Genomic DNA, 25,066 nt, shown 5'->3' with positions numbered 1-25,066 from the left:
GATCTATTGAGGAGAGCCGGAGCTAAACAAGGTAAAATGGGGGAGTGGATTGGAGAGACAATAGAGACAACAAGTTATTCTTCGGTTTGAATTTGCGTTGAATGGCAAAACAGCCCAGCTTTTAGGCCTCTTTTCATGCTTTTTGTGTGAACTTTGGGTCTGTATTGTTTTCCAAGATAAGCCCTAAAATGTCTCTTTTCACTTTGCAGACAATGAATATTAAAAATACAGTTTCCTGTAATGCAAAAAACAGTTATTTGCTTCAGCATGCTTATAGAGTACCTTGTATGTCCTTGTAAGAGATTTTGAATATTGGTTAGACAAAAAAGAATTTGTAAAGGCTACCAGGAAGGTACTTTCTGATGCCCTGTGTGGTTTCTGTGTTGATTGCCAAATAAAAACACATCATGTTTGTGAATCTATATGTGTGGAAAAAAATAAAGCCTCCTACCTTGTGAAGGGAGAAAGTGCGGACACAGAAAGTGGCCAACTCTATAGTGTCCAGCAGGGTCACTTGGGTCATGCCGTAGGTTTCTGTGCCACGACTGGGCCAGTACTGGTCACACTTAATCTGAGACAGAGGGAGTGAGAAGAAGACAGGCAGAGGAGCAGACGGAGGTGTTAGCTTCAATGTGTCGCATTCTATCAAATGTTCTCTCTGCTAACGATCGACGTCACACATGAAAGTGAGGCGGTGCAGAAATATATAAATGGACAACACAAACATCAACTCTCATATCGCGCTCAGAAAGCAAACCCTTCTGTGGAAGTTATGACAGAAACTCCACAGTATTTTTCTAATGCACTTTTGAAAAACAATGCTAATGCAGAGAGAACAGCTATGACTGTTGCAACAACCCCTCTCCCCACAGCTTAGTTTCATTTGCTTTCCTGTTTTTTTTTTTGTAAATCCTTTAACAAATCCATCCATCAGGAACATAAAGCACATGCTTTTTAAAATTACTGCAAATGATGACTTCCATCATCATTTCAGATTCTGGTGTTCCACCTACAGCTCAGCAAAATGTAGGATTCATTTCTGAACAAATCCCGGTCAGGTTTCTTATTATGACTGTGAGCATTATTGGTATTTTCTTGTCCAGTGGGAGTATAGTATATCTGAAACCACAACACCTGTTTCTCCCTCCAACAGGCCACCTAATAAAGACTCATTCAGTTTAGGGTGTGATGCACTGGTGGACATCTGATGAAATGTGACAGCTAGTGAAGAAGACACGCTTCTCCCCAGCTTTCCCTCCCATTTCCCGCTGAAGCTGACACTCAAGTTCCACTGCTCGCTAATCCTGATCACGTTTGACAGAAGGGGAATGCGCATGTCAGGACAGAGATAGGTAAACAATTGAAAAGGGACAGAGAGGGGGAGAAGAATGAGGGGAGACACCTGGGGTGAGAGTTGGATGTTGATGCTGGTTTGAGTTGACAGGATAAGACATCACAGTTGGCTTTTTGACATTTTGTCCACACCTCTACAGAACTGGATACTATAACTTGGGATTCAGTAGTAGAATGAGATTCCTTGCAAACAATTTCTTGGGAATTATCATTACTACATACTGACAAAAATTAATCATACTAGGGTGAAGTCGAAATTAAACAACTTTGTATACGGCGCAGGAAAAATGTCAAACTTTTCATCTTTAAAATAACAAGGAACCTGGTAAATAAATGTAGTGGTTTGAAAGAAAAAAAAAAATCAATATTCTTACTATGAAACATTAATGTATTCCAGACATCTCTCTCCAGATTTTCTTCCAACTTCCACCATCAACAGATGGTGGTGGGAGGTTTCGGTCACATATTCTGCTTAAGATGCCAGAACAATCACTTGTTTCAAATGTAATTTTCATTTCCTGCACTGTGGAGTTTGAGTGAAGCAGCTTGGTATCCTATAACCACTATAGGGAACATGCAGTAACCTTTTGTTTCCACTGCAAATATGGAGATAAAACTGAGCCAAATCTGTGACGATAACTCACCCAGGTAACCAGTTTTTGACTCTGTTTATCACCCTCACTTGTGATTTCCTTTAAGCTTGTAGGGTCCTTTGAAATCAATCCACGTAAATAAAAACTACCTGCACCAACAGTGGATCCGATATGTGAATCAGTAAATCTGCGCCATCGATGCGGTTGATTTTGTGAAGCAGTGGTTTGACTTAAGTTATTGTTGAGGTCAGGAGAGGTTTTAAAAGAACACAGCCAAAAGACAAACAGAGTAGTGGCTCAACAATAGCAGACATACCCGTGACTTCTCTTCCAGCCTGGTCATCATGACGACAGTTGCTGTTCTCTGTTCCCACACCATCCTCCAGAAGTCTCCAAACGTTTCTGGTAATGGACCCTGGGTGGCGATGTAAGCATTTTGCTTCCTGTAGCCATCGATGTAGTTGGCATTGATGTAGTCGCTACCTGTAATACCTACAAAGAGGACAAAAAAGAGATAAAAAAGTGGTGCTTCTGAAGGGGTTAACTCATTTCTATGTCTAATTTATTAAGCTGTTTCTATTTCTATATTTTCCTTTAGGTCCTTATTAGCACCTTTAGTTTTGTGCTAGCTGCCACAATGCCTCTGGGTTTTCACACACAATGACAGTTTCTAATCCAATTAAACCACATGTGTAAAAATGCAAAAAAAAAAAAAAAAATCTTGACTCTAAAAGCAAACTAACTCAAACAATTTAAACAGCAAGTATCAAAAACATTTAGACCTCTCTTACAATCTTTCAAATCTTAGGTTTTGCAGAACAAAAAAAAAGACAGATGTCTTCTTCCATTATATTTACCAAAGTGCCCAACTTTCACATTTACCTGTGCTGTTTTTATTTCACAATTTTCTTTTGTGTACCTCTGTTGGGTTTGGCTTTGCATAAAAATGGTGTCGAAGTCTGTGCCTGATGTGATGCAAAAGCTGATCAGAGGAGTAAATCAGTCACTCAACAATGACATCACAACCAATCCCATCCCTTTCAGGATGCCAGATTTTTTTGTGACTCACTGGTCCTGTCGCTGTACATGAATGTGTAATATTTTAGGGCCAATGATGATATGCGTCTGTGTAAACGCTGTTAAAATCTTGCATCCCCTCATCGTCTGCCACTAAATTGAAAGCTTGGGGCGGGATCACAACAGAATCAGTCATTTAAACTTGTTTGACAAAAAGGTTTAAACCAGGACGAGATAATCTTTTGATTAGAGTTCGTCTAACACCGAGAAGCTGACAGTGATAAGACAGAACACCACCAATCTTTGTTCAGCCGACTTTGACAATGCCTCCATTCGAAATGAGACTGCGGTGAGACGGCATCTGCGTTGGAGAGTCACGTCTGTTTGACTGACGTCTCCTCACTCAAGCAGCAAACAATAAAACACTCGACTGAGCTAATTTAAGAAATGAGACTCGGTGCGGACAACTACCAGGGTGGAGAGAAGGAGCACAATAACAAAAACCTGAGAGCTGGAGCGAGTGCAAACAGAGGAGAGATTAAAAAAGGACAAAAACAAGAAAAATAAATGTAAATAAGGCAAAAAAGGAAGAAAAATGTAATTAAAAAAATACCACGTCGCAAAATTTGATTGTGGAGCTTTGGCTTTAGTCATAGCTAAGTGAACAGAGAATGACGGCGTGCATGAATCGTTCTGCTGCTGCGACTAATAGCAAAATCACTGCAGTGTAAAATAGAAATTTCAGACTTGATGAATTTATGTATTTATGGACGAGGCATTCTTTTTCTTAGGGATAAATTTTCTTTGCATGCTGTTGCACTGTCAATTTGGCCTGACTGCTCTGTGATGTTGAAATCCACCCTGAGCAGTTAGCTCCAACAAAAAAGAAGAAAAAAAAAAAAGTCTTGTGGAGTATAGACTTTGGCATTACTGTGAAGAGTTGAGAGCTCTTCTGGTGATGCAGAGCCAGAACAATGTCAGCGGTGAAGGGTGAGTACCTCCGACAATGTCCCTTAAGATTTAGAAATCGGAGGAAGAGATTCTTTGGCTCTGAGATTCTAAGTACTCAGTGTCTGTGGCCAGTTAGAGGAAAGTCTGGAGCAAAGGGGAGATCTGATGAGACAAATGGGATGTTGTGAACGCTGCTTTAAGTCCTGGATCCCTGTTGAGTGTGAGAGAAGTGAGTGCTGTGCACAATGATGAGCTGAAACAAGTCCTCACTCCAACTCATAAATAACTCTGTTGCGTAAACTGTTTAGCTGTAACAAAAGCACGCACGGCTGAAACAAGCCTTTAGTTTAAAAAAAAAATGTTGGCTCCACGCACTCATTGACTGATTTAACTAATTCTCAACTAAACATATGAATAATTTTCCTTGGATTCAGTTCTAATTTGCTTCATGCATCAAAACTTGCATAATTCATCTAATTGTCTTTTTCCCCCTTTATTTTGTAATCCTCCATTTGCTCTCGCGAAATATAAAAAAAGCACACACAATTCAACTTTTTTTCCTCAGATATGGTTAATCTTGTTTTATAATGTTTAATTAATACAAATCATCTTTGTCTCATCTATAATGTGCATACTTAGTAGAGAGTACTCAATACTTAAACTATGAAAAAAACATTTCCCAAATGGCCTGAGATTGGTTCATCTGAGTGAAGGTGGCGAGTGTGGGGTGAACCTTACCCTCAATGGGAGCCAGGATGACACGGGAGTGGTCGTAGGCGATGACGTTGGCGTAACGATTTTTGGGCTTGTTCACCTCTAGGTTGGAGTGCTCCCAGGTGAACTGCTGGCCCGGATCAATAGACTGATGGGAAGCAGAGACAGCCACAACATGCACACATGAAGAAGCAATCAGAGGAGCCGTGAGAGGAGCTGAGCTGCAATAATACTGCCTCGGTGTTGGCAAGAGGAGAGAGACACCGAGACAATGATTTCACTTAAAGAAAAAGAATACAGGCTATCTTGAACATCTGCTTGCTGACTGCTTTAAATACGGCAGCTGCTAATGTAGCAGGTGCACAATGACAGATAACACTATTGATCAAGATAGCAACTCGCTTCCTATGATAGGTGGAGCATGGAACAAGGCTGGACAATCTGTGAAATACAAATTAGGGAGCTTCTTAAAAATACAATAATTTGCAATAAATCTTATGGGCTCTTTTCAGGATAATTAAGCATCTCATTACCACTGGTTTGCCTGGGAATTGGGAGCCCGGTTGTTGTGGAGATCCAGACCTAACTGATATTTACATTCGGGGCTGGAGGGAAAAACTGAACCTACTTTTACACACAATCTGCATGTAGTCATAGCAATGAGATATTTCCTTTGTTTTAGACTCACCAGATTTTTTTTTCCCCTTTCTTTCTGTTATTTTTTTTCTCTTTCTTCTCCTCTGTCCTCATTTTTCTTATCATGATCTCATCTTTAAAGTCTTCCACTTTTCTTCTCTCTGTTTATCCTTTTCATCTTCCCTCTCCTCTCTGATGTTTACACCCCCTTTCTGCTTAATAGTCCTCCATCGACTTTCCTGCTATTTTCCGAGTTTTTCTAAATTATCTTTCAAGCTGGTTGTGCGTGCATATTTGTGTGCATAAAACGGATTAGTGTCCCTTCTCTGAAACATCCAGTCAAAAAATACATAAATGAAATGCACAACTGTTAGTATTTATTTCTTATTTTTTAAAATAAACCACATAAAGTTGTCTACTTTGGCAGAGCTCCATTTGAAACTATTCTAAACATATACATTTTTTCAATTCCCTCTGTAGATTTTCTGTCTTTCCCTTCTGATCAGTGATGATGTGTTGGAAATGAAAGAAGAGCCCCTGTCAAGAAGACAGGGCCTGCACTGCATACTTTAGCTCCTGCCTGCCTGATAGTATCCTCAGCATCGTCAGGTAAAGGTCTGGTTGTCTCTTCATTGCCGTTTGTGCTGTAGATTATCTCCTCCTCATCTCCATTCCCCTGCTGTGATGCCCTGCTCCATCTCCTCTCAGTGAATCTTCATCATTAACACAGCCTCTCCACCTCATCTCTCTCTCTCTCTCTCTCTCTCTCTCTCTCTGCTCTCCTCAGTCTACCCTCCATTTCTCCCTCCTCTCTCGCACACACACACACACCGCCTGGCTAAAAACCAATCAGTCAAAGCCCCACAGAGCTGCGCTTGGCAAGCCGGGGCGCCGGGACGAACAGCCATTCATCAAGAAAATAACAAAATTAAAATTACACTTCTCTATTTAATTCGGCCATTTATTTTTCCAGGTTGGAGGGGTGCGGCTGCGTAAAGGGTATGCAGGCGGACAGAGAGAGAAGGAAAAAAAAAAAAACAACCAAGAAATGAGCGGGTGTTTTAAGGCTCTCTCAAAGCCAAGTCATTTAAAGTTGTAACGTCGGCATTATGTCTCTCTTCCTCAGCCGAAGGAACAAACTTACCCATTTGGTGTACGGTCCGGATGTGGATTCCTGAATAATAGATACCCAAGAAATACTAGATTACTATGAGTTGTCATTATCCACCAACATCCACCGGCGGCCATGATGACGGCAATCTGTGCCGGTGTACCCACTTTCTACTTTAGGCCGGCGAGCTGAGAGACGACAGGCTCGGTGATTTAGGGACGGAGAGGGGAGAATATTGCTTGTATGCAAACGAGAGCTGATTCAGCGCTCCTGATTTCTAATCAACTCTGGTGTCATTTATAACCGCAGCGGACTCAGAGCTCAGACAGCTCGGTTACCCCCTCCACACACACACACACACACACACACACGGGCCTGGCTGGCAGTGTAAAACTAAGAAAATAGACTATATTTCCATCATAGAAAAGAGACCATCTTCAGTCCTAAGCTCATTAAAATGGGAATACTTAATTTTTTTGTGTCTACAATTTTTTATTGTGCAGAAAGGCATGCTTTATAGTAAAACATTTTTTTTCTTTTTATATAAAAAATGAGATCACATTTGGCAGCTCAGGAGTTGCAATTACCAACTAAGAAAAATGCTACATGATTGAACTTGATATTTCTCTTGCTTTACAATGTTGAGCCTGCAAATAAATGTGATGAAACACTGAGGTGAGAGCAATGGATTGTTTTTCTAATTGCTCAAACACTCACAACAGCACCACGGGCAACAAACAGATATGATAGAATGATAGACATAAAAAGAAAAAATAACTTGGCTTTACAAAACAACAGAAGAGACTTCTTTGTCCTCTTCCAGTGAAAACACAATCAGGCAGAAATCAATATTATTGGACTCTTGAACCTTGGGCCCACTCACCTCATATTCCTGGGAGAGTTTCAGGTTGTCATTAGCTTTGAGAAGTTCCGTGTGTTCGGCCAGCTCCGAGATAGGGATGGGAGGATGGTTCATCATGCCTGCTTGCCAAAAAAAAAAAAAAAAAGAAAGATTAAATAAAAACAGAAATTTCATGAAAGGAAACAAACAAAAACAAAGCAAAAACATTCATTAACACAGGTGAAAAGTTGAAGGGACACATGTTTAAAACTGTGCAATCACACACAATAATGGGTGAGAATTTCTTGCTGATTTAACAACACAGCTTTGCTTTTAGTGACAAGGAAGCTTGAGAAAACCATGGTAATGTCACAAACAAACAAATAACTGTGATGCTATGAGTCCAGGCCAGAGCTCAAAACAAAAAAAAAGTTTTTCTTTTCAATCTAGCAGCATGGTATGCAAACAACGGTAATTTTCAAAATGATCAACTTGAAAAGAGATAAAGAGGCAAATTTAAGCGAAAATTGCAGAGTGTTGCCAGTTCTGGCTGAAACATTAACACTTCTAATAGCTTGAGGAATTACTTTTAATGGCACAAGAATTATTTTTTTATTATTAATCACAAGTACAAATTTATTTCAGTAAATCTGCTGCCAATAAAAGTAAATAAGAAAACCCCTAAGAACTTGATCACTGGTTTGTAAAAAAACAAAACAACTCTGTTATTGTAAATATAAAAAAACTTAAATAAATATCAGCAAAACTTTAGAAAACAGCTGGTTACTTAAAGTAAAATAATTATCTTTGGCTAATCTAATGCACACATCTTTTCTGCTTTGTTGAGAAAATATCAAAATAATCAAAATAAAAATATCAAATCAAAATCAAAATGATCCTAAATTCCTTAAACTACATTTCCAAAACAAAAACATTTAAACAGATTTACATTTATGTTAACATATTTTAGGGAAGGCAAAGATATGAATAAAACCTCACATTAAAAAATAAAAAAGTTTTTGAGAAAATTAAGATTAAAGGCATATTCTATAGAAAACTATCCGTTACATCTCTGTTTATAGTTGGAACAGTTTGGTGAGTTTTCTTGTCAATTGGAAAAAAAGGAAATAATTAAAGCAAGAGATAATTTGGTTTTAATTGTAGTACAAATGTTTGTAGCACAAAATTGAGTTCACAGCTGTTTGACACTTGCCTATCTGTTCATGTGCTCTGCTGTTAGCACAGTGAGCTAACAACTGAGCACATTGGGATTTTTATTCTTACTGTTGCTTCAATAGAAAGCCGTTTAATCTGGAATGGAGCCCTGACCTGGGGGCGTACGGTAGGGGAGGTGAAAGGGGGATCAGGTGGTTTAGGAGTGTGAGTGATGCTGAGTGACACAGTGAGCTGCTCCAATCCAGCCAGCTAGTGCAAAGCAAGCAAAATACCCTTTCCTCCATCTGCTGGTTCTCTCAAACCAATGAGCACCACCGCCAAGATAAATACCCCCAACCTTTCCGTCACACAAATAAACATTCTCAGTTACATTTCCAATCTGCACTTCTCTGAAATCCCAACATGAGCTCTCCCAAGAACAATCCTTTCACTTTGGTGGGGAAATTGTGTTTTTTAATGTATTGCATCTGCTATTATCAGCCCAGCTGTGCACTCCAGTCACTAATCCATTTAGGAGTATAAAGCTGAGGTCATGTAGTGGAATATGGAACAACCATGGACTGAGGCTCTGGCCTTGTGTGAAGCCTTTTATGAACACTTATGTTTTTAGTTAAGAGGCCTCCTATTTATACTGAGCATTGGGGTCAGAAGTCAACAAAATCCTGACATCTGGTCACAGAAAAAAGTTACCAGACCTAATTGGGTGTGCAAATCGGCATAATCACATTAAGCATCCTTAATTTACGGCACTTAATATCCCTGCAGTGTCACAGAGGTCACTAATGTTTTGGTCGCTTTTGTTGCACTTAAGAGTTCAGCTCTTTTTTTTTTTCCTGACAGTTTTTATTAGTAACAGCTCTTTATTTTACACTGAGAGAACAATGAGGCAATAAATTACATGAGGATTACGATGAGACAAATGGAGATGACACTGGAAGCATCCTCTGGACAAGAACGGACATCCCACATTAACAGGCTGCTTGACAAAAGCCCTACTACACACACACACACACACACACACACACACGTCTTTACAGATCATTTACATTAATAATTATTATTGATGAGCTGGTTTCCCATTTTTGTTCAGCCTCTTTGTACATTTATAGTTGAGCTTCTCTAAAAGCCAGAACAGCGTAGCTCATTGTGGAGGCACCACTTCAGGGTGAGTGGGGTTTTTAATGCTAAAATTTATTCAAATGCACATCAAGAAAAAGTGGAGAAATTTCAAACTAAATGCGGTTGTCATTTTATTAGCTTCAAATGAGAAAAAAAAAGAAATAAGTAAATGCAAATGAGGGGCCTTTACTTCTCCATGGGAGAATGATGATGTGATGTTCGACCGAGATCAAAGAATGTTTGTGGACGTGCAGTTGTGTAGTTTACTCTCTGTGTGTCTCGATGAATGTGTGTAAGATACAACCATAAAATAATCTGCATACGTTTTAAACCACCTCTAATTTCTTTAGTTTGATTCCAAGGAGCCAGCCTTTCTTGTGATCTTTTAAAGTGGTTTTGATCAATAGTTCTTCAGGCTACTAAACTTATTTTAGTTCATCCATACATTTGTTTACTTCTTCTTTTTAAACTTTGGCTGGGAATGCCTCAAACCTTAAAATAATGCTTTTGGAAATTTGCCTTAAACAGTTTGCTACATTTGGACCTCACACCTACTGATCTATTTGTCTCAGTGTATTTCACTCCCTTGTTTTGCTTTTAGGTCAAAATTAATTCAAAGCATCTTATTTGAGTCATTCACTACTGAATGTTTACAGTGAAAGCAGCATTTAACTAACAAAAGGGGAAAAAAGGAGAAAATTCCCATTTAGCTTTGCAATGTATGTGGCTGAACAAAATTACCAAAGGACAACATTGTTGTTATTCTCTACCCCAAATCTAAAGCTCCTACTCTCCTCTTTAACAAAAACTCACACTTCACTTTTTTTTTCTGTTGTGGCTCAGAGCCTTCCATTTTTTCCCACTGCAATCAACAGCGTGATGGGTGAACACAGAACAACAAACCAGCTTCTAATTAACCGTTTCCAATCTACCGATTTGCAGTCAATGTGCCTGAGAAATAAAATCATTCTTTTTGATAAGCCAAGCCAGTTTCTCCAAAAGCTCTTTTATGAAGTTGAGTATTTACATATAAAAGAGAAGAAGTCTGTCTGCGGGTAAGCAAGGAAAATAAAGAGGGGTGGGTGAAAAACTAGAAACCCTGCTTTCTCTTGGATGATTCTCTTGCAGGAAGAGGGGGTGATCAAATGTCGAGCCATTGTTTGGCACTGCTTTAATTAATTCTGCTCGTTATCTCAGAGCACAGAAAAGACCCCGTTGGTTGAAAATGGAAATGGAGCAGTGGTGGTAAGAGAGAGAGGAGGGGGAAACAACAACACGGTGTGTGTGGAAAAGAAAGAAAAAATACACAAATTTTATGCTTGTTAAAAAACACATTTAAAGCATCTATACATCAGCAAGAGTGAATGTACATGTTATTTATGCATGGTGGATTAATGCAAAGCCAAGAGCCTGAGTGAATATTGTGATTGGTATCCAATTAAAAAAAATCCAGAGTGCCAGTACAAAACAACATACTTATTGCTCAAATTTTGCAGCATCATTTAAAAAAAAAAAAAAACATAATCAAATGCAAATTATGCGTTTGTAAACTGAGGCAAGTGAAGCTAAAACACACAGAAAATTATAAAGGTGCTTATTTAAAAAAAAAAAAAAAAAAAAAGCTGCTGTGGATATTCTAAAAAAGCATAGAGACTAACTTTCATAGTCAAAATCTGCTTCACTCTGAGGACTGCTTAGACCAGAATCTGTAAAGAACAGTAAACATAAGACACAATGGTTTTAAAAGCCTGCAATGCAACTTGAAATGCTATGGAAAAAAAACATAGATTAAAGGTGATAATGTAAAGCATAAGAGAAATTTTTAAACTGATTTCACTCCGGCCTTCAGGGCGATCTGAATTTGGGTTGTGAGACTAGTGTGTTACACAGATATGAAAAAAAGTAAAGCAAACTGTTCTAGAGCTGACCAGACCTTCCTTTTTAGCCGCCAATACCAGCCTCATGAGCAGACTGGCTGGCTATGGGTGTCTGCTTCTACTGCGCCAACTGAGAACACCCCCCCCCAAAACCCCATATCAACACTCACAGAGATCACGGATAAGAAAATTGATTTGCTATCTCTGAGATGATGGAGAAAAAGAGAGAAAATGGAAAAACAAGCTTATGTTTGCTGCTGAAAACTCCCTTTGAATGGTGTCTTTGTCTGTACTGAGGCCCTGGAAATGAAAGGTGTGGAAAAGGGTCTACATTCCTGGCTGACAGCTGTGAAGCCTGAGATGATGCGAGTCAGAACTCAGAGGGAATCTTATCTCCTCTAGAGGAAAGGTCCTCCGAGGCAACAGCCAGCCGAGGCTGCGTCGAGACCGACTAGGGTCTCCCCAACTGTTCAAGGAAAGGGGATCCCTGAGACTACTTTAGCTGAACTTGTGACAAAGAGATGCTTTGCTGAAGCAAAGTTAAAAAAAAAAAAACAAGTCGCTCTATTTACTTTCAAAACATCTGACTTGTCTAATATAGCAACAAGTCAATTCTTCTAGTCAGAAACTAAACCTGCATACTGGTAACAGAACTAAACCTTAGATGAGTTTACCTCGAGCAGACATCTTAGTGTGTAGACATCACACTAACGGCGTCAAGTGAGAGCAAAAGGATGAAGACAGTGAACATCCTCCTCTCCCTAATTGATTTGTGACAATGACTAATTAAGCCTTGCGGGTGGTACTCTGATCCCCTGTCTCCAAACGTCATTCATCACAGCAGGGAGGAGGTACAGGCATGTCTGATTCTGTTTATGTGGAAGTGTGTGTGTGTGATTTGACAGAACTGCGAGGAGGAGGGCATGGTTGTTATAGCTGCCGCTGTAATCTAGAGAAACATGTAGGTTGCTGATACATACAAGAGACTGGCTGGTGTCTGCGGGATGTTCAAGTGTGCAGTGCTTTCTGTAGGAAAATGCTTGATTTATACAGGCTGAGATGAGAAAGCAATTTTTTTTTTTGTTTCCTTTACAGAAGTGTGGGGGTGTAAAGTGTTGCATGAGATGCTGTAATGGTGGGTAAAGATGAAGAAAAACTGAGATGGAGACAGAATAAAGGGGAAAAAAAGAGCAGGTTGAAATGTAAACTCCAAGAAACTTACTTTAGCTATTCATTAACAGGAAGGTTTTTATTTTTACCCAAATAGTGATGATTAGGATTCTCCTGATAATTTCAATTCTGGGTTTTCACAGAGATGTTATATGTGCATACTTCTTAAAATGGTGTTTCCCATGAACTTTTAATAAAATCATCACTATTTTTTCAGTTAATAATATATTTATTGGTATGACACAGGTAAGATGTGTACAGTGAAGGTTTGAGAAAATACATTGTAAATGTTTACTTTGGTTCATCAGCTGAAGCCTTTTCTGTATTTGTTTAAATAGTTGGAGCTCAAGGAGTGCTTATCAGTAAGGGTCAGATTAAATATAAAATTAGTACAAATCTTCGTCATTCAAGGGTTTGGCTGCTCTACTCCTGTAACTGTGCCAGTCTTTTTATATAACCCCTCAAACAGAGAGGAATAGAAATGCTCTGACTGATACCCAAGGCTCACACTGATGCTAAGCTACTTTTTATAAAAGCTAATGCAGAGCAGAAGCTGAGTGTCTAACAACAGAACTGTTGCTAAAAAGCAGCAGGGACATTTTTAATTGGTTCAAAAAAGGAAAATCATTACAAAAAAAATGTGTTCAAATTATTTTTGTGGTACCAAACTATAAACTTATTTCAGGCAGCTCCAAAAGATTTTGTGAATACTAAATTCAGCAGTATAGGCATTTCCAGCACTAACACCAAAGACATTTTATGCAAAAGTGTTAATAAAATAAAAATAAAATAAAAACACAACTAAAAGTTATAACTGAAACTCATTGTTTAAGACCAGAAAACCCAGTCTTTAGGTGGTATCCACCTTGTTTTTTTTTTCCCAGTGTGATTTGGGGCCTGCAACTCTTGAGCAGACTATGTTTAGATTACTTTATTTTTTCTGTTTTATGTCTTTGCTCTGTGACTGCCTGCAGTCAGTCTCAGACATCCTGAATGCCTGCTGTTGCACACCATTTATTGGCAACTGAGACTCCAGGTTTTCTATCCTAACTGTGCATACAGAAAGTTTATTTTTTTAATTTTAAGTGAGAAAATTTGGCAATTTTCAATTCTGACAGTCTATTTCAGCTGTGCATTGAAGACTTGGAATTAGCATGTCAAAGGGAAAAAAAAGACAGGCCTAAAAAATTGCCATCTTTGAAAGTAACTGAGATAAATTACTAAATAATAGTGGTATAGATGACTACAGCTTAATTGCCGTGGTTAATATTTACGATTTTAATAATTAATTTGTGTCCCTGATAGGTTGCATTTGTTTGTTCACTAATTTATTGATTTACCAATTTCTCTACTTTAGAAGAAGTAGGAAAAAAAAGTAACTGAATACAGTGAGAAAGGGGCAGGGCATGCTCAGAGATAAACAACAGATATCCGCTGAGTTGCACCGCTTTGACACTTTGGCCCCATTCACTAATTAACCCCGTGGCTCTAAGAAAGATAATGACAAAACTAGATGCTCTCTGCACCAAGAAGCTACAGGATGTCACTGTGAGGTGGTCAGATCACCTCCAGGATTTAAAGTACCAACACACACATGTGGTGAACACAGTCTCTCAAATATTCTGCTCACAGGAAACCTCCCCAAAACATATTTTATGCTCCCCAGCACCAGGATTCAATGAGCATATGTAGCCAATGTAGCATATGCTCTGATAGACTGAAGAGCCCTTAGATAACTGCACTGGGAGCATGCTCATTGAACAATACTCTCTATTAGCTGATGGGAATGTTCACAAATGCTCACCGGCCCTCTTAATTGGGCTAAAATGTCCATTCAAATTAAATTTACAGGGTGTGGAGATAACGACAACCAATTCCGCAGAACGATGGCAGAGCTGTAGAATGAGAACACTTGTCGTATATAAAAAGAAGCCTCTGTGTGTATTAGTGAACCCTTTTGTGAAAATGAAGCAAAAGATCGTAACAAGAGTTTTAAATATTTAAGGGGGAGAGCGGGACAGCTTGAATGTAAGGATGAAAAACACTGGAGGTAAGAGATACAAATGGTAAGGACAGTCATTGTGTCATCACAGAGCCACCGACAGAGTTTCTCATAGCCAAGCATGATAAAGATGAGGGCGATGGAATGAGCATCGACATTTCTGTGTCTTGGTGTGTCTACAATTTTACTCTCTGATGTAAAGATGTCTGTTTTGCCCGAAGAAACAAACTCAAGGCAGCATGTCTGAGCTCCCAAAGAAGCTGAGGAGAAATGCTCTATTTTGAAATGTTAGCCTTTTGATGGTGCAGAGTCTGGCCGCGGATGACAGATGGATGGCTGAAAGACAACTACACTAGAAAATAGAGAAGGAGAAAAGAGAAAGGAGAAAGAAACTATGCTGCTTTTTTTTCCTTCCTCTTGTGTATTTCCTCAGTGTTTTCCTTCTTTGTTGCATGCTTTCTGCAGTAGGTAGGAAACATGCAATTTGAGCACAAGTACAAGTTTTTCAAAGTGCAGGTCTGTGTTGCATCAGATTACATGAGTGGATTATCCTGTCTGAAACATCTACACCTCAAAATATATACAATGCAAAAAGTGTTCAGTATATTTATGATGCTTAGCTAAAGGTAACTCATTCAAATAAAGCCGGACCAAACAGAGTAACTGGTTTCTAAAACTAGAACAATGATCAACCCATGGGAATTTTCTATGTTAACAGGTTGTGGCTTATAACTGGGCATTGGAAACCGAACAGACTTGATTCAACTGTGGCTCAAAAAACAAAGAAACACAAAAACCCTCAGCAAACTTAACATGACATTTAAACTAAATCACAAAACACTTGACAGCAGAAAGACTGACAGAAAAATGAGCCTTCAAAGGTTTGTGGGAGGAAGATATCAGCCAAGCTTTAGCTGTAGAAGCCTAAGAGAATGTGAGCAGGATGTAATGTGCTCAGTTGCAAACACCAGACTTTAGCTTGGATGAACATCAGAAGAGAGGAAAGACAACAGTGGAAGCATGTAAACCCTGGAGAACAAAACAGGATTTGTTTCCAGTTTAACAAGAGACATAATTTCCAACAATTTGTTATTCATCAATGGGTAATTGTTACACGGGGACACGTTGAATCCATAGATATGGCCTGCAGGCAGTTATGGAGGCAAAAGGATGTTGAACACAAAGATCTGAGAGCACTCAATGGACATAACAATGCTGTGGCACATGCTTAACATCTCATATGCTTTTATTCATGTGTCTGCCAATGAGCACATTTAAATTTGTTCTTTCTTACAATCACAAAACCTTTAATTTTATACATTGATGTCAAGAGGAAAAGCTTTCTTTTGCTATGTCAGTTTATTTGATCAAAGTACTGCATTATATGTAGCAAATAACCATCATTTATATAAGTGCTACTCATAATTTATTTATTTTTTGTCAGGTTTGAACACAGCTTTTTATTTTATTAGGTTCCAAAAATGAAGAGGTTTAGAAGTTTCTTCAAAACCTTTTTTATATGCAGGCTGAAAAGGGTCTGAAATACCATTTCAGTCTGTTAAAGCCACAGAAACACAGGCAATCATTACAGCCCCCTTATGGTTTATGCATCTTCATAAACTCTACAACTCAGCCCTCTTTTTTCAATAAAACTCATAACCTGAGTAAACGTACATAAAGGAAGTTATTGAGGTTTATGCAATATGTGTTTTGAGTCGGTCCTACCTTGAGTTTGGAAGTTGATGCGCCTCATTTCCACAGGATCTGTGGGGTGGTGTGGTGTAATGTCTGCATTGTTTAGCAGACATTTCGTGCGTGGCTCAGACTCTTTTCTTTTGCGGCTGTAAAGCAAAACAAAGAAAGATGGGGTTGGGGGGATATATAACAAAAACAGAAGAAGCTTTAGTTAGCATTTAATGCAATGAACAATTAACATTTTAAAGAAAAGTGAATTGGTGAAATTGTGATCAGACAACCTTTTCTGCGTCTGAAAACTGACTTTAAATGCTGGACTCCTTTAACTTTGAGTCATCGACACAAACTAATAAATTGCAATAGCCCATCCTTTGGTGTTACTACAACTTACAACTCAACATCTTTAACCGACTGGACGCTTACTAGGTCAAAATAAATTTCAGGTATCACCACCGGAACTCTGATTGCATGTATACATCTATAAAATAGTTTCTTTTTAAAACTGATGCAGGCTACTTTGTCCTTATCTGTTGAAATGCACTGAATCTAAGTAAAACTACACCTTACCTGTCTGGTTTGCTGTTTCCAGAGAAAGCAATAGGAGCCAAATAAATTTATAAAAATGGCAAAAACACAACACACAAGGAGAAAGGGAGAGGGGGAGGCAAGAAGAGATATAAATCAATAGAGAGCAGTTTAAAATTCACAGGGGTCACTGTTGGGCTCGCCAAAAAAATGCGAGCTATAGCTCAACAGCGTCAGGAGGTGGTGTGTGCATGTGTGCAGACATGTCGGGGGGAGAAAATAACGACGCATTTGATGAAATGTTGAAGTAAGCGCATGCATTTGTGAGTGTATGTGTGTGTGGTTACGTGTGTGCACGAGGGTGCAGATGCACATAGGAAAAGGGGGAATGTCAGGGCCAAGGGCAGACCCGGGAAACACTATTCAACAAGGAGAGGTGGGAGAGTGAGATGAAGAAAAAGAGAACGGAGAAAAAAGAGAGAGATCCAAGGAGAGATGTTACTCTCCCTAACCACCAAGATGGAGGTAAAGCAAGGTCAGACAGCAAGGGATCATCTGACAGTATCATGATGTACTTATACTGCTAACTCCAGCCCCACTGACTTCTTAAAGAAAACTCAGGAAGCTCCTTTTGTATGTAGGGACTACCTTTTACACCCAATATTTAGTCCATACATAGAGTCACTAAACAGCTACTATAGACTTGACATGAAAGGTGTTTTTTTTTCTTTTGCTCTAGTATAGATGATCAAACTTTAAAGGAAAGCCAACTATCACTGCAATGAATTATTAACTTTACCCACACTGAAATAAATAATAAAAACAGTTTTTTTTAAACAATTATTATGTATCATTTGAAATAAATAACTGAAAATGAAATCAGTTAATAATTTGTTTAGTTTTGAGCATTGTCTCAAGGAATCTCATTATCTCCTCTCTCTCCATCCAGCTCACTTTCCACAGCCATCTTTTTTCCCACAACAAAGCCACATTTACATGCAACAATGTTATTCGGTCTGTGAATATCATGCTGCAATGAATACAAAATACGCCGCTGCCTCAGCATGCTTCCTAACATGCAATTATTTTTCAATAACCAAATTTTCCAGTTAAACTCCAAATAACTGGTTCAACATGAAATATCGAGAGCATCTTGTTATGCTGCTGAATGGGTAGGAAATAGAATTTTAGAACATGTTCAGCTCAATTCACAAAATACAAACAAACAAAAAAAATGGATTGCTGTTTAAGCTTTTGAGGGCCCATGCATGCAGCAGGTACCAACAAAAAAAGCCACAGTTTTAATCTACTGGGTTGCTAAATGACAGGTTTAAAGTAACAAAGACATGCTGTTAAAGATCTTTCAACAAGACAGCTTTCTATACTGGTGACCCATAAAAAAATAACAGCATCTTGAAATCTACCTTGAAGCCTAGAAGCTATTTCTCAACATTTAAAGTTAAACTGTTGTATTTTTACACTCCATTTTTGATTTATGGCAGGTCCAAAACCATTTAATAAAATCACACAATTCTAAAGTCAACTCACTTTTTCAAAAGGAGAATGGAGATGACAATGCCAATGATGAAGACCACAGCCAAGACAGGGCCAACCACCCATATGAGTCCATCACCAGTTTCTACTGGCAAAGGGTCCACAACCAGCTCAGGGGTCATCACTGTGTCGCTATAAGGGCTAGTTGCAAACATTTTCTGAAAACAAAACAAAACAAAAACATCAGTACAGTCAAAGTTGAAGTGTAGTGAATGTGAAAATTGAGTGGAGTTCAGTGAACTGGCCTAAGAAAAAGTCTACAAATTCAAGTAACCAGCAGACTCTGTACATTGTGTATACATATTATAAGGCAGTGATCATTAACTGGTGGTCCCTGGGTCATATCTGTCTCGGGGTCTTATTTTATCTGATCTACAAATTATTAAATTTAAAAAAAAAAAAATACACAAAATTTGATAGAGGAACCAGATGTAGCCCAGCTCAGAAAAAATTAATGAGGGCAGTTCTTTAGCCTATCCGAGCCTTGCTTCACAGTATGTGATCAGGCTTGACTGAGACACTGAAATACAGCAAGAGAACATGCAGCTGGGCGCCCCCATGCAAAGTGGCTGGATAGCTCAGTAGGATACAAAAAGCTGTAAGATACTGGAGACCAAAGTTCAAGTCTTATAAGGGATATATTATACTTTCTTTCTGAACTTCACTAAATGCAGTTGTATATTTTTTGTGAAGTTGTTTAGCATCTGGAATACATTGCAGGTGAGTAAAAAAATATTTGCGTCATGGTTGTGCCTAATGTACCTACCCTCAAGTGAAAGTAAAACAGACTACTTTTTGCGCTTTATTTTAAGAGTTATATACTTATATATGGTGAAAAAAGCTAAATTTACAAGAAACACTAAGGCAGACCATAATGAACTGAACAAACCTCAAATATCAATTAATGTTTCACATAAGAAAAGTAACTAAAAATCGGTTTAAGTTCATTGTGTTGAACTGGGCTGTTTCAAAAACTCACCCCCGCAGTGGCATTGAGTTCAGCCAGCAGGAAGAAGACATACTCCTGACCAGGTTCGAGAGGCTTATTCTCACAGCTGCTGAAGCGGTGGTCTGATCCCACCGTGAAGCTGGGGGGCAGCTGCTTGAAACAGGCCGTGATGTAGGGATTCCTCTGGTCCAGCTGAGCTAGCTGACGGCGCGAGCGCCTCTTTGGGATCACCTCCCGCAAGAGCTTCCCAAAGTCAAGAGAGTATTAGTTTCCTTCTTAATATGATCATTTTTTTGTATTCTTGTTAGTCTTTGCATATCAGTCTCAAATCAACTGACAGATCATTTACAAGAACTAGATCTGGAGAACAATTAAGTCTGACCTAGTAAGGTTTTTTGATGCTGTGTTTATACTCTGAAGCATCTGATAACTCCAAATTAGGAAGACATAAAGGAGCAGATGCTTTCAGAAATCAAATGAGAGAGACAATCCTTTCTATCGCTGATAAATCAAACTCTTCAGTTTTCATTATGAGAACATCTATATAAGACTATCAATGCCTGAAACCTCTCTACACTTTTGAGTTTTGCAGGAAAACATGTTCGTAAATTTTCATGTAGAAGATTCTTTAATGGTTTTTAGTAGGCGATTAAAAGAAAACAAATTGTAGATTGAAAAAGCTTCTAGATATCTGGAATAATAAAAACGACACTCTCATTCAGTTCAAACTAGATTCAGAGGCAAGCTCTAATAAAAGGGAATCTGTATAATCTCAAATTCAATAGGAATGGCTGCTGTTGATCTGGTGCTAAAGGTGACCCCGAGCTATGAGAAGAATTGGAGACAACTGCATAATTCTCTCCTCTGCTTGCTTTGAGGGATAAATTAGCATAGCTGAGATGCACTTGCTGTGTGTGGTCATCCTGCTTCATGGTCTTTACAATACAGCTAGAATTCACAACCACTGATACGTAAAACACAGAAACTTTCAGTGAAAACTTTTTTTTTTTGTACAGACAAGAGTTACCTCTGTCAAATATAGTTAACAGAAACATACGCTATTAATATAGTTAAATATACAGTGTGTAACTTCTACTATTTAATCTAATGCTCAGGATTTACCCTATATAAGCAACATTATTGCTCACAAAACATCTTACCTCCTCTATGTCCATCTCATCAGGGCTCTTTAAGTTTTTTACTGTTCCTGTTGTTGTTTTAAGAGGCACTACTACTACATAGAAGTTCCTGAAAAAACACCAACAAGAAAATCAATGTTATTTTATTTTTATCAATATTGTATATTAGTTTTTAGTACTTGCAGCAAGCAAATGGCAATCAAAATTTGCAGGAAATCAATTTATAGTAGTCATTTCACAATGCAAGCAATAATACCTCCAATATCCCACTATATTTTGAATATCAGAAGATTTTTATATACCACTTTTCTTTATACTCACTTGACATCCTTAATGTTGATCTGTGGAAAGGACATGGTGAGTATGTTCTCAGGCTCAGCATAAATGTCCAGTTTGGGCTTCTTGGCCAGTATAAGTGGTGCCGTCCTGGCCACCACACGGTGTCGCGGCCCACCATCCATGCTTTCTTGGCAGGTCACCCTGAACTCATACGTGGTGTTGTGCCTTAGCCCTGTGATGAACACCTTCAACTGTCTAGCATCCACATCCATTTTTTGACGGTTGTATTCAATCTAGAGTTCAAAAAATTATAATGCAAAGTATAATTAATGTACAGATAAGTGGTTAGCAGGGAATGTGACAGGTACAATGATTTTATTTTATTTATAGGATATAAATATTATATTATATTATATTATTATAAAAAATGTATTTATAAAATAACTCAGCCGAGTGTTTTATTTAAAGTCCCAACATTTAACACACCGTGCATTTGTATGGAGATCTGCTTTCGGAAAACTTCCATGCAAGGACTACTGCGGTCTTGGTGACCCACTTCACAGTGAAATTCTTTGGAACATCTGTTAGAAAGACAAATGCAAAAAAAGGGGGAAAAATTGTATTTTAAATTCAAGCAACAAACACTGAAACCAAGTGAAAGGAAAATAATAAAGAGCGTTGGTTTCAAAATGAAAGCTGTTCTCTTCCTGCAACTTTCCTTTGAGTTGAAGAGTGAATGCAAAAGTGAACTGTGATTGGTTGTGAGAAAAGCAATGCCATTGGTTAACACATACAGCATGTAAGACTCATGGACAACAAACCCATGAAGCACAAGGATACATCCTTCGGCTAGCCATCATTCGAAGTGCCAACCCATCTCACTACTGACTTTGAACCATGACTACTCAATGAATAACAATTAACCCTTACAGACCTAAAGCCAACTGTTCTGACAAGGTTACAGAGTTTGAGTTGGCACTGCCAACGTGCTGCCACAGAGACATTGAGACAGAGTCAAAACACTGCATGCCAACAGTCCTGAGCAGTGCATCTGAGGGATGCCATGCCACAAGCTGTCCTAATAAGGGACAGGCGAACAGGAAAGGAAGCTTCAAGGGAGGGAGTGTGGTAGGAAGGGAAGAGAATCTCAAATCAAACCTAGAAAATTAAACAAAATTTTGAAACAGAAGAAAACAAAAAGAATATTCCCGAATTCCTAAGTTAATCCAAAACAAACTGTTATATAAACTGGATATGACTGAGGTCCTACCTTGTTTTAAAACTGGGAAGTGAGATGGCAAAGTTGCGTGAATGTGCTTTAGAAGGGCTGCAAAGACTGACTGGAGTGACTGACCAAAAAATAAACACTTACCTTAAATTCTAGGCTGCTCTCCACTTTCTCAAAATGACTGACTATGCCTTGACTGACTTTCATTTTACCTGATTTGGGTTAGTGAGGCAAGTATTCCATGGCAAGCAATTTTAAACATCAAGCTTTCCTCATTTTGAGGAAAAGTGGAGGTGGTTGAAGAAGTGGGTGGGGTAGTTTTCATTTTTGTGTCGTTGCAGACTGCTTTTAGATAATTTCCAACCCCCTGCCACTGGGCTGGTAAAGAAACAGACAAGCCCTACCTGCAGGATCAATGACCATCGTCCGATACTGGATAGGCGGGCTGTAGGGCCCTGGACCTACACTGGTGTGGGCACGTATTTTCACATCATATGCAGAGTTCGGTTTGAGGCTGTTGAGCACATAGCTGGAAAGGTTTGGAGGTAAGCGGAGTTCCTGAGGTGCTTCTCTGGTGCCGGCTTCTTTATAGGCCAAAGTGTACTCTGTGATGACCCCATTCCTCTCTGCCAGCACTGGTGGAGACCAGGACAGCTGCACTGAGCAGCATGTTACATTGGAGCCCTCATTAATTTGAGGGTATCCTCCTGGGGTATTCTCGGGAACAGTGAGTTCTGCCACAGCCTCTTCCCCAAAGCCCCCTCTGCTTTTGGCTGAGATCTTAAAGAGATAAGTGGCACCCCGGTGAATGTTGCCCACAGGATACTTCCGTTCTTGGGGAGAAAATTCCAGTGTGGCTAAAGGAGAGACATCTTTTCGACCAAACTGGAGCCGGTATCCCTGCAGATCCATTCCATTGGTTAGGTCTGGAGGATCCCAGTGAACAACAGCTGATACCTTTGAGTCTTGAACCACAGACAGATAAGGTGGACCAGGCACTGTAGGGGAAAAAAAACATTGATTCATGTTTATTCATGACACAGTACCTTTCTTTATGTGTCAGGCTTTACCGTCACTTACAAAGGTATTGTGCATAAATTGATCAGACAGACAAACCTCAATTACTGGGTTTAGATCATGGATACAAAATATATCTGTCATGAAATATGATTTATATTCCTTCTAAAATTGAAAAGCAAAGTTTATATGTTTTATGAAGCATGTTTACATTATGTTTTTAATGTTTGATCAAAGTAATGAGAACTCCAGTTTTTTAAGTGGCTATAATAAATATTAAAAAAATCAAAGAAAATAAAGTTATAACGACAGGTTTAATTTAAGGAGTTCATCAGTTAACACAAGTCAGTTTGAGCTGCATGGAGATATGGAAGATCCTTAGAGTTCATAAATTGTAGAGTGACTGCTGTTCTTATTATCATTTCATGTAACATCTAAACTCTAACCAAAAATTATTTCAGTACTGCAAAGCATCACTAAAATCTAAGCAAAAAACAGTGTCTCATTCAGTTGTTGTCATCTCTGTTGTTGTAAAATGAATGATCCACTCAGGATTTCAGCCACCATTCTTTACAACGGCCCAGTTTTGCAGCTCTTATGGATGACTCATGTCGCATATGAAACCATCTTTTAAGGCCCCATCACTGAGATAAAGGGAGTAGCAGTTAAGATAAGACCTCAGTTCTCACGCAGCTGTCAAAGCCTTGCGACAGATTAGTATGGATGATTTGCTCTCAAGCTTCATCTCACTGTAAACAGATTCTACAATGAATTCATTTACACTTACATAGCTATGACTCTTCTTCCTCAGAGATACAAGACAGTGGGAGGACGAATAACAGACAAACAGTAGTGATGTTTCAGACATTCATATAAGGTACTTTAGGAATGCAGGAACTCTTCACTGTTCTTATACACTTTAAAGAAAGTATCCCATCTTTATGTTTGGACCAAAAGAATGGAGAATGAAGGTAGTGTCAGTTTTCCATATTCGAGCAGGTCTTCTACCAACATGGAGGCAACCATCTATCACAAAACTGTATATTGATTGATTTGTACAACGAAGGTGTATTATTAATAATTGCAAATAAATGCACTAATGTAATCCATCATTACAAAAGAGAGAAAAAAAGTGTAAACATAAAATAAAACTGTCCATAAAAACTGCTCCAAATGTTGAGATTAAAAACAAAATACTGAAGAATAGACCAAAGCTTAGGCATTAATAAGCCTATACACAATGGAGAAATTATGTGATTATAATTCATTTACAAACTGCCAGCAGACAACATTCCTATCTGCAGTGTGGATGCAGCATGAAAAAAGCCTTGAAGGTATGCAGTCCTGCAGGGATCTCCCGAGTTGCGATTCTTCTGAGCAAGCCCCTGGTGGTGTGGAATGATTGAATAACATGTAACAGATACTGAACAGTTTTCAGTTTATTTACTTTCCTGAATTAGTTTGATTGCATCTTCATGAGAAGATTGACAATCTGTGTGTATCTGTCATACAAAGAGGGGGTCCATAAAACTGGGGGTGCAGAACCCTGGTTGGTTCTAGTCATGACAGCTTTCTCAGTATAGATTTAAAAAGCTGAACAAGATGAATACAACACTAATTTAGATTAAACCTAGTCAATTGTGTAACATACAGTTCTTATTGACATCTCAGGAAGCAACAAATATAGATGTGATTGCTTTCTGTAAGTTTACTTGTTAGACTACATGCATAAATATTTCCAAAAATGAACATTGGCAAAAAAGTAAGCACTATTCCCTACCCCAAACTGTTTGCATCTTATATAAAGCACATCTGATTCGGTGCATCTTTATGGATAGTACACACAAAGAATGGTCATACTGTGTATGTGTTGTGTGTAAAAATATAGGTCCTGGTTGGCAGCCTATCCTACACATCAGCTGGAATAGCTGCACATAGAATTATTTGGCTTGTTGCCCAGTGTAAACTTAAAGTAATTTGAAGAAGCTAACATTAGTCTGAGGCAACAGCACTCTCTCTCTCTCTCTCTGTGGAACCATATAATTGTGAAAGTGTGTCTGTATATTTGTGTATGTAGGAACACACAGCACACACACATGCTTTACAGTCCACTTCCTCTT

The 25,066-nt window shown here is 38.7% G+C and overlaps 1 protein-coding gene across 24 annotated transcripts in view; it reads right to left on the bottom strand.

The window, feature by feature from the left end:
- ptprsa (protein tyrosine phosphatase receptor type Sa) overlaps positions 1 to 25,066 on the bottom strand; it is a 214,226-nt gene that overhangs the window by 18,222 nt on the left and 170,938 nt on the right. For 7 of the 24 annotated variants that reach the window (XM_017413357.3, XM_017413362.3, XM_017413359.3 and 4 more), the window contains 14 exons: positions 22,334 to 22,927; positions 21,188 to 21,282; positions 20,744 to 20,994; positions 20,444 to 20,531; positions 19,314 to 19,526; positions 18,329 to 18,492; positions 16,823 to 16,834; positions 16,286 to 16,401; positions 11,170 to 11,217; positions 7,259 to 7,356; positions 6,409 to 6,438; positions 4,653 to 4,776; positions 2,263 to 2,438; positions 452 to 571 (listed from right to left, as the gene is read on the bottom strand). In XM_017413357.3, the coding sequence (XP_017268846.1) occupies positions 452 to 571; positions 2,263 to 2,438; positions 4,653 to 4,776; positions 6,409 to 6,438; positions 7,259 to 7,356; positions 11,170 to 11,217; positions 16,286 to 16,401; positions 16,823 to 16,834; positions 18,329 to 18,492; positions 19,314 to 19,526; positions 20,444 to 20,531; positions 20,744 to 20,994; positions 21,188 to 21,282; positions 22,334 to 22,927 (2,129 nt within the window). The remainder of the gene's footprint in view (positions 1 to 451; positions 572 to 2,262; positions 2,439 to 4,652; positions 4,777 to 6,408; positions 6,439 to 7,258; positions 7,357 to 11,169; positions 11,218 to 16,285; positions 16,402 to 16,822; positions 16,835 to 18,328; positions 18,493 to 19,313; positions 19,527 to 20,443; positions 20,532 to 20,743; positions 20,995 to 21,187; positions 21,283 to 22,333; positions 22,928 to 25,066) is intronic. The other 17 variants (XM_017413363.3, XM_017413368.3, XM_017413375.3 and 14 more) reach the window with 10 other exon arrangements.

Source organism: Kryptolebias marmoratus, linkage group LG24, assembly GCF_001649575.2.
Source record: "Kryptolebias marmoratus isolate JLee-2015 linkage group LG24, ASM164957v2, whole genome shotgun sequence".
Classification (NCBI taxonomy): Eukaryota; Metazoa; Chordata; class Actinopteri; order Cyprinodontiformes; family Rivulidae; genus Kryptolebias; species Kryptolebias marmoratus.
This window is presented reverse-complemented; position numbering and strand designations above follow the sequence as displayed.